We start from the raw sequence: 9981 nt of genomic DNA on the forward strand, positions 1-9981 counted from the left end.
GTCACTTCACACTTAGATGTTAACACGTTTCTGCTCCAGGCTCTCAACTTCAAGGGCCGGCTGAAGATTCTGCACTCTGACGGTACAGCAGGGGCTGATGGGACTGCATCTGCTCCTGTGCTGGCCCTGTTTGCCATCGCCACACCAGTGCAGCCTCCTTCAGTCATGGAAATCCAGACCAAAACCCTCATCTTCCAGACAAAACACAGTATGGACTTTGCCCTTGTGGTAGGACTTGCATTTATGATGATGACAATAATAATAATAATAAAAAGGTCAGAGTCCTGTTACAAGTGGCTTTTCATAAGCAAAATTACATGTGATCAAATGTCAAGAGGATGTATTTAGTTCATGCATTTGGATCAAAGTTTTTTTTGTGGTGTTGTCAGGTTTTTTTGGGGGGGGGTTCAGCTTTTTTGGTTTCTGAATTCTTTTTCAGATCATTTTCACAGAACATTGTTTTTTTTCTGCTGTGCACAATTTGTCATTGCTTTTTGGTACTTTGTTTCCGACTAATAACTGGAAGACAAACAGGCATAAAATTGGAACCTCCATCCAATTTTGGTGGTGTTGGTAAATCCATAACAGAAAAATGAGAGTGATTGAAGCACTTCTGATTGAATTATAATGCAAAATGTACACCAAATGAGCTTTTTAATATTAAATTCAAATGGCCACAAAATCCACAATCTGGATCAGATCTGGATCAAACTTTGTCAGGTGATAGTGAGTGTCAGTCTGCACCTCACCTTCAAATATGAGAGTGACTGGGGCACGTTTGATTAAGATATAATGTAAAATATACATTAAATGGGGTTTTCAGTGTTACATTTAAATGGCTTCATAATAATCTGGATCAGACCCGGTGTTGCAGACCAAACGGTCCTCCTTAAATATTGGTCCCTCCTGCCTCCACTGCGCATGCATTATTTCGGAGCTCAGCAGCTCGTCTGAGTCTGTCTTCACTCAGATCGATCAAAGGGAATAATGTGATTATTAACCATCAGATGACAAAGTAAAACCTCTTAAGTCAGTTTTAAGCAGAAACGAGATCAAGCTTTGTCAGTGGATAAAAGATACCATCCTACATAACTCTCTCAGACATGAAAGAGATTAGATCTTTTTGACAAAGTTCTGAATTTTTTAACATTCATGCAGTGTTAAAAATAGGGATTATTCCAATTTTCTAAGATTTTTGCTGACTTTGACCTTTGACCTATGACTTTAGCAATTGAATCAGTTCTTGCCTGTCAGGATATGAATCTTCAGTAAAAAGTTCACAACAATATATGAAAAATTGTGGATGTCAGGCTGTTCACAGACAGACACACAAACATAAGTTCGTTGTCGGAGGTAATAATGTGTTTGTATTTTTTAATTTGTTTCTTTCAGAGCCAAGCTGGTTTTAGGTTATTCAGAAACTGAGTTGGTCACAACAGGCTCTGGCTATCAGTTCATCCATGCTGCTGATATGATGTACTCTGCTGACAACCATCTCAGGAGTGAGTTACTACACAGTACACACATACAGCTGGTATTTATGTGAGGTAATAATGGCTTTTTCACTTAGGTAGAAATATGCTGTTTTGCTAATCATACTCATACAGGTAGTAGTCATTATTAAGGTGGATGGTGGAGGTGATGGTCTAGTGGTTAAGCTATTGGGCTTGAGTCCAGAAGATCCTCAGTTCAAATCCCAGCCTAACCGGAAAAGGACAAGGTCTTTAATGCCCTAGTTGCTCCCGGTGTGTAGTGGGTGCCTTGTATGGCAGCACCCTGACATCGGAGTGAAGGTGAAGCATTATTGTAAAGTGCTTTGAGTGTCTGATGCAGATGGAAAAGCACGATATAAATGCAGTCCGTTTATCATTTATTAGTTGTACGCTTGATTTGTAATCCTAAGTAATTTACTGAATCGGGACATTTGATGTGGTACCTACAGTATGCCATACTAATTCTACTGCCTTTGTACAACATACGTAGTGTCAGTACATTTTATACAAACAGAGTTTGATGTATCAAGTTTATACATCGTGTATGGTGCAAAACTGATAGAGGATAATGTTGTCATTGTTCAATTGTGATGTACGTGATGTGATACTCTATTTAAATATAGACCCAACTGTTCCCTCTGTCGGGAGTCAGGCCACCTTATGAAAATCTCTAATGGTGGCACAGGGAACCCCACAACAACAAATATGGCTGCTGTTAGTGGTGTTGTGTGGTTAGAAGTCTGATAACTGGTCCATTTTATGTCACAAAAACACCACGTGGAACAGTAAAATGTAAAGTGTTTTACTTTCCTTGACATTTGACATTTTTTGTTTGAAGACAAAAAATTCTGTGGGGGTTCCATCATATTTCCACAGCCGATCTCATTCCTGAAATGTTTAGTTCAGTTGTGCTGTGTGCCTAAGCAGTAGCTTAGGTGTAGTGTGGTGTAATTTTTTACCAAAAACAAGCAATGTGCTAACAACAAACATATCATGTTGATATGCAAAGGCTATAATGTTTAACAGATGTATATACTCTTCGTCTTACATACGCACCTCAGACAGAGAGAAAAAACAGAATCAGGTGGCAGAAGGACAACAAATACAGTATAATTTGTCAGCATTAAGCAATAAGAAAAACAGAAGAAATACTAAGGTGATCGCCGGCCACTAGCCTTAAAAGACCCAGAATTTAGATAAAGTCGACGCCGCGGCCTGCTCCGTTTACTAATAAAATGATTTAAAGAGTAAAAAGCATAGTAACATACTATGCCAGTATGCTAGCCATATGAAAGGGAAAATAAGTGCGTCTTAAGTCTGGACTTGAAAGTCTCCACAGAATCTGACTGTTTTATTGATGCAGGGAGATCATTCCACAGAACTCCACATATCTCTAATGTGGAGGTCAAAGGACAATGTGGGATCAAAAATTGTCCCAAGGTTCCTTACTTTGTCAGTGTGATGTAACACACGAACCTAGGCTAAGCATTAGCTGGTCAAATTGATGCCGATGTCTCACTGGACCAAAAACCTTCATTTCAGTCTTGTCAGAGTTTAAAAGTAGGAAGCTGCTAGAGATCCAGCTTTTCACTGATGCAAGACAATCTTCTAAGGACTTTATGTGAGTGAGATTACCAGCAGTTATCGGCATGTATACCTGAGTATCATCAGAATAGCAGTGAAAGGTAATCCCACAACGCCGCAATATGTGCCCAAGGGGTGCTATATAAAGGGAGAAAAGCAGGGGGCCTAAGACAGACCCCTGTGGAACCCCAAATTTCATGTCACTAAGGTTAGAGGTAGTGTTACTGTACAAAACACAGTGAGAACGACTGGTCAGGTATGACGTCAGCCATGCAAGGGCACTCCCAGTAATCCCAAATGATCCTCCAGCCTATCGAGTAGAATATGATGATCCACTGTACCAAACACAGCACTGAGATCTGACAGCACCAGAACCATAGTGGTGTCCGAATCCATTGTAAGCAGAAGATCATTCACCACTTTAGTGAGAGCCGTCTCTGTGGAATGATATTTTCTAAAAGCAGACTGCAGTGGCTCAAAGAGATTATTCTCAGTAAGATAGTCTACGAGCTGCCGTGACACCACTTTTCCAGAATTTTAGAGAAAAATGATAGATTTGATATCAGCCTATAGTTTGTCAATACACTAGGGTCAAGATTAGGTTTATTAAGTAATGGTTTAATCACTGCAGATTTGAAACATTTAGGAACAGATCCAGAAGTTAAAGAGAGATTAATAATTTCCAGCAGTCAGCCCAAGAGTGGACCACAGGTCCTTAAATAGTTTAGTTGGTATAGGATCAAATAAACAGGTTGTGCTTTTTGTTGACATTACGTGTTTTGTCAGCATGTCTAGTGAGATACTATCAAATTGTGTAAATCTAGGTAATATCTCAGTAGTGGTGCCCACCTCAATAGCAGGGTGTAGTGGCTGGGTTAAGGCATGCTGGGATATGTTTAAGCTGATGTCTTCTATTTTCTTCTCAAAGTAATCCAGGAAATCTTGTGCTGTAAAAGGAGAGAGAACTACAGCTGGTTGTCCATGAATACGTTGTTTGTTTGTTTTTGGTGTGCGTTTCTGTTTGTGCCTTCTTGTTTATCTGTTAGTTTGGCAGTTTTTTTTCCTCTTCTACATAAACAACAAAACTCAATAAAAAGTATTTTATCTCTGTGTTGATCAGTCAGTTGATCTGTTGAACTTGTTTTTGTTCTCAGTGATTAAGACAGGAGATAGCGGCTTCACATTCTTCAGGCTGCTGACTAAAACAGGCTGTTGGTTGTGGGTTCAGGCTAATGCCAGAGTGGTTTTCAAAGCAGGGAAACCTGACTTCATCATTGCTCGCCAGAAACCCCTCACGTAAGCATCAACTTCTTGAAGTTCTTAGTGTTGATGTGTTGAGGACTTTTAAAGGCTTCATGCCATTTTGAAGTAGCGTAACAACATTAATATTACCTTCTCGTTTTTGCTTTTATTTTGGTAGAAATGATGGAGAGGAACATCTGCTTCAGAGAAGGCAGCAGCTTCCCTTCAACATTGCCAGAGGTGAAAGCGTCCTATATGACTTGTCTCTGGAGGGCTTCTCCACCACTGTCCCTCCCAGCTCCAGTGCATCAGGCACCAGGGAGCTCAGAGCACAAAAAACCCTGGACCCTGCCTCGCTGCTGGGCTCCCTACTCCAGCAGGATCCCAGTGTTTACACTCAGGCTCAGAATATCAGTCCTGAGCTCCTATGCACCCCAGAATCAGATGCTTGTCCTTTTGAAGAATCCCAGCAGCAGTTTTTGGACATTGCCTTCATGGACAGTCATGCTTTCCTTAGTGTGCCGGGCCAGCAGCAGAGTCCACAGAAGGCCACCACCATAGGAGACCTCACATCAGAAGCTATGATCGACTCTTTGGAGCAGATCCTGAGAAACATCGGGGACAGAGGGCTGGAGGGTATTGATGTTGGTGACGCTGAGCTGAGGGACTGGGAAAATACCCTCATCAAAATGAATAAGGAGAGAGGTGACACATCAAGGGTGCTAAATTGCCTCCTGGCCAGCGACGTCTTCTCCTATGTAGAGGAGGAGCTGAGGAAGGAGGCTGGTGGGTTGGAAGCTTCAGGAAGTGTCAATACAGTACTCTTTCAAGGCCAGCATCCTGGGACTGTGTTGCTTAGCAACCATGGTGGAGACAGCACCAGCTGCTCACACGGTCTGAATCAGTGTCACCAAATGAAAGATGTGAAGTCTGGAGACAAGACTTTTGGTGATAATTTGACCGGACTGAAAACTGTTTCTGGTGTTTGTAACATTGACCTAGGCCACACGTCAACGTTGTGGCATCCAGGCAATTATCACCATGACAACCAAATGCTGTCTGCAGAGTCTTATGATGCTGCTCATTCACAGCCCGGAAGGACAGACGGCTCTGGGCTGCAGTCTACATGTAGCCACTCCAACAGCACCAACCAGTCGGGTTTGGAAATCACTGAGCAGAACTTCAACCACCTGAGATTACAACAGCAGCACACGCACTCACAGCTTCAGCCACGGTGTCAGCAGCAGCAGGTGCAGCAGCCTTTTCACCATCCCACTGCAGCAGCTCAGTCACTGCAACACGGCCCACAGAGGCAACACACATCCAGCAGCTGCATGTATGAAAAAAGAGACGTGCACATACCGAGCTCTGCTCCTCACAGGTAACACGGGTTTTATCTAGGTCCCACTTATTCCAGAGAGTCCACTCACACGCCCTTCACCCTGTCCCATCGTGACATGAGCTGCTTGGTCAGAGACGTGTGGACTGATGCTCCAGACCTCCGGTCAGCTTCTGCAGACATGCCCAGCCTCAGGTTGTGCCATTTGAGTGCCGACAGCTCCAGTCTGGTAGCATCTGTGTCTGAAAATCCTGCAGAACATGGATCGTTACAGTCTTCATTCTTCAGGTGGAACGGCAACGCTCAGGTAAAATAGCACTCTACATGCAGGAAAGTATGATTTTGAGTTTAATACAGTTTAATTAGCTAGTAGTCAGTGACAGCTGTTCATCAAACCCAAATAGCAACTGTTTTAATTACCATCTTATTCTTCCTTGTACAATTGTGTCCATTTTTTTGAAGCAGGGCTTTTGAAAATTGGTTACACAAATGTCCAGGGTGGCTGTCGCATGAATGCTACAGTGTAGCCCATAAATATCCTTTATTCTCTATGGATGTAAGTCCAGTTAACTTTACTGTGTTCATTTTTTTTCTGACATTGAGATAAATCCTTTGTAAAGCTCATAAATAGTCAAGAGCTTTCTGAATCACTGTCTAAGGTTAGATTATGCAGCTCTGGACCCAAAATCTGAGAAACAGGAATATTTAAATATATTTAAACATAACAAATCCAACATTTCTATCATAAATACTACATTTTAATTCAAGGCTGCCTGGAACGTTTGCCGAGTCCAGCAGATTGTGATGTAAATGGCTGCAGAATGGTTGGCCTCTATTTATGGCAACTCCCCCCCCCCACTGCACTGTACAGGACCAAATGTAACCATTCTATAACATTTATTGTTGTTACTGTAATAGTGTATTCAGATCTCACTTATTCGCTCACATCCAACAAGTACTTTTTAAAGCAAAATCAACAATAAATATCTGTATGTTACAAATACCTGGTGAGAAGTGATAAGGATTGACGTTTATCTCCACACGGGGTGCTTATAAGAGGAGGTATGTTACAACACACACGGTACTTAACAGGAAATAGAAACTATATTTCACTACCAGCACACCGTGATTATTAACGAGGCTTCACTACCAACTTTTGACCGGCCTGTCTGTCTTTACTCACTCATACAGTCATTATCAATCAATTTTATTTATATAGCGCCAAATCACAACAAACAGTTGCCCCAAGGCGCTTTATGCATCACCTGTAATGATCAGGAGCCAAAATTTTGAAATTATTGTGCAGTTTTTATGGCGTTGGGGACATTTTCAGATGCACTCATACTAGCTGACTCCCTCAGTCCTATGCAGAGGATACATTTTTAAAGGATACATTGATTTTTTTTTTATTTTATTTTACAACAGTATTCATCATGTCTGTCTGGTTGCCATCCAGTGTCCAAAGCGATTCCGTAGTGTGGTGTTGGATGCGGCAGCGTGTGACATCAGAGCATGCTCCCAGACCTGACCTCACCTTTTGATTTGTAAATCATTCCAAACATGGGGAGAACATGCAAACTCCACACAGAAAGACCACAGGTGGGACTCAATCCCATGACCTTCTTGCTGTGAGGCAGCAGTGCTAACCACTAAACCACTGTGCTGCCCATTTGAATCTAATTAAGATTGTAAAATGGTGAACATGTCCTTTAAATGCAATGTAAAGAATAATACACAAAATTTACATGGAAATACAACAAACCCCAAATACAGTGTCAGAAATTGGACGGGTTCGGTTTGTTAATGTCAGGAGTAAATCTGCTGCTCCTCAATTGAGTCGTGATAAAATAAATGTACCCGTCTAAACAATGACTTTTCTATGCTGAACACTGGTGTCGATCAAGAATGTAGATGTGACTGTTCATCCGACTGTAAAATCAGCTGACAGATGAAGTTCAACAAACCTCAGATCATCTGATCCAGGTTTAACTCATCACAGTGTTTCTGGATTGTTCTACAGATCCCCACAGTTCCCCAGAATGGCACTGTTGATCCGTTCACCTTCCCCGATCTTCCCACTAGGAACATCAACGTTTCCCAAAGCAACACTCCACCGCCGCTGCAGCACCACACCCACAACCTCTGATTGGACAATAAGTTGCGTGTCAGTAATTTGGATCAGTAATCAGCTTGTGGACAGTGAGGCTGCTCGTCATCGGTAAACACACTCAAACAATGAGGTTTTTTTTTTTTCCCCAGGATGACTTGTTTTTGATCACCATCTAATGGCTCAAAAAAAAATAAACTGGAACATTTTTGGTTGTTTTGATTCTTGACTGTTTGAATATTAATGGCACAAATTGTTCCAGTTGTCTCTTCATACAGTCTGAGGCAGTGAGTCCTTTAGACTCTTCAGTTTGGTCCATCAGGATTTTTTTGACCGTATTAAAGAACAAAAAATCAGTGACGCCTTATTTTCTGCCTCAGCTCAACTTTGAGGAATATATAAATTAAAAAACTTAATATAACAGGAACGTAGCTTGAATGTCCTTTTTGGGAATTACTCTGAATCGTCTGATGTAATCAGTTTGTTTTGGGTTTCTAACATGAAGCATTGTGGAGCAGTTGGTTTGTCTGATTCAGACTTTAAAAAGGGCCGCCCCTTTGAGTCTGGTCTGCTTGAGGTTTCTTCCTCAAATCACCAGAGGGAGTTTTTCCTTACTCCTTGCTTGCTCTAGGGCAGAGGTCTCAGACTGATTCCAGAAAGGCCGAGAGGGTGCAGGTTTTCTGTGCAACCACCCACTCCAGCAGGTGGTTTCAGTGATTAATATCACTTTGCAGGTGGAATCAGTTAATCAGTGAAATCACCTGCTGGAGTCAGTGGCTGCTTGAGGCAGCTTTGTTGTGATCTGGCGCTAAATAAATGAAATCAGTTGAAACTGAATGGAAAAACTATATAAAAGTAACAAAAAGCAAAAACAAACAAACTGGATGCTACACCATCATCACCCGCAGACGGGCAGGTGCCAGGTGGACTTTAAAAAAACATTATTTCTATAGTCCTTATACACAGAATATTTGGGGAGGGCTTTAAGCCTGAAACGCACCCACACTCGCTGCCACTTTTGTTGTGGCGAAGCTTCAATTAAGATAATCTGACCTGCTGTGAATCTGATATTTCTTGCTGTCCAAGTGGATCCTATGTGCAATTTATGTATTTATATCCAATTTGTATGCAGTATAAAATGATGTGGTTTTGTGTGTAGTATCTTTAGAACACGTTAAAAAAAGATTTTGAATCATCTGACTTGTCATATTTTTTCTGTGGTCATGTCTCAGTTCAGGGGCTGCACCAGGCTGCATGTGTCAGTCCTGTACTATATACGAGGGCTGTCCATAAAGTATAGGTCCTTTTTATTTTTTTTTCAAAAACTATATGGATTTCATTCATATGTTTTTACGTCAGACATGCTTGAACCCTCGTGCGCATGCGTGAGTTTTTCCACGCCTGTCGGTGACATCATTTGCCTGTGAGCACTCCTTGTGGGAGGAGTCGTCCAGCACCTCGTCGGAATTCCTTTGTCTGAGAAGTTGCTGAGAGACTGGCGCTTTGTTTGATCAAAATTTTTTCTAAACCTGTGAGACACATCGAAGTGGACACGGTTCGAAAAATTAAGCTGGTTTTCGGTGAAAATTTTAACGGCTGATGAGAGATTTTGAGGTGATACTGTCGCTTTAAGGACTTCCCACGGTGCGAGACGTCGTGCAGCGCTCTCAGGCGCCGTCGTCAGCCTGTTTCAAGCTGAAAACCTCCACATTTCAGGCTCTATTGATCCAGGATGTCGTGAGAGAACAGAGAAGTTTCAGAAGAAGTCGGTTTCAGCATTTTATCCGGATATTCCACTGTTAAAGGAGATTTTTTAAACGAGTCCGCGCGTCGGGACGCAGCCGGCGCGGTGCGGCGGCACAGGAAAAACACCTCCGTGTTGATAACCATTTGTAAAATCCAGGCGGCTTTTGATGGCTTTCAGTGGAGTGAGTATATGAGAAATTGTTTAACAGCTGGACATGTTCCAACTTGTCCTTAAGGCTTCCAACAGAGGTGTTTTTCCTGTGGCGGAGCGTCGCGGCGGCTGCGAGCCGACGCTGCAATCCGTCCGCACGTCTTTCATTAAAAAAAATCTCCTTTAACAGTGGAATATCCAGATAAAATGCTGAAACCGACTTCTTCTGAAACTTCTCTGTTCTCTCACGACGTCTCGCTCCGTGGGAAGTCCTTAAAGCGACAGTATCACCTCAAATCTCGTGTGTGTGTGTGTGTGT

At 42.1% G+C, this 9981-nt stretch overlaps 1 protein-coding gene across 1 annotated transcript in view; it reads left to right on the forward strand.

Moving 5' to 3' along the window:
- Nucleotides 1-9981, forward strand: part of LOC117529484 (aryl hydrocarbon receptor-like) — a 31557-nt gene that overhangs the window by 15590 nt on the left and 5986 nt on the right. The window contains 5 exon segments of the mRNA XM_034192285.1: nt 40-275; nt 1393-1502; nt 4232-4373; nt 4498-5965; nt 7679-7876. Of these exon segments, the coding sequence (XP_034048176.1) occupies nt 40-275; nt 1393-1502; nt 4232-4373; nt 4498-5704 (1695 nt within the window). The 3' untranslated portion in view covers nt 5705-5965; nt 7679-7876.

This window comes from Thalassophryne amazonica, chromosome 17 (genome assembly GCF_902500255.1).
Source record: "Thalassophryne amazonica chromosome 17, fThaAma1.1, whole genome shotgun sequence".
In the NCBI taxonomy this organism is placed as follows: Eukaryota; Metazoa; Chordata; class Actinopteri; order Batrachoidiformes; family Batrachoididae; genus Thalassophryne; species Thalassophryne amazonica.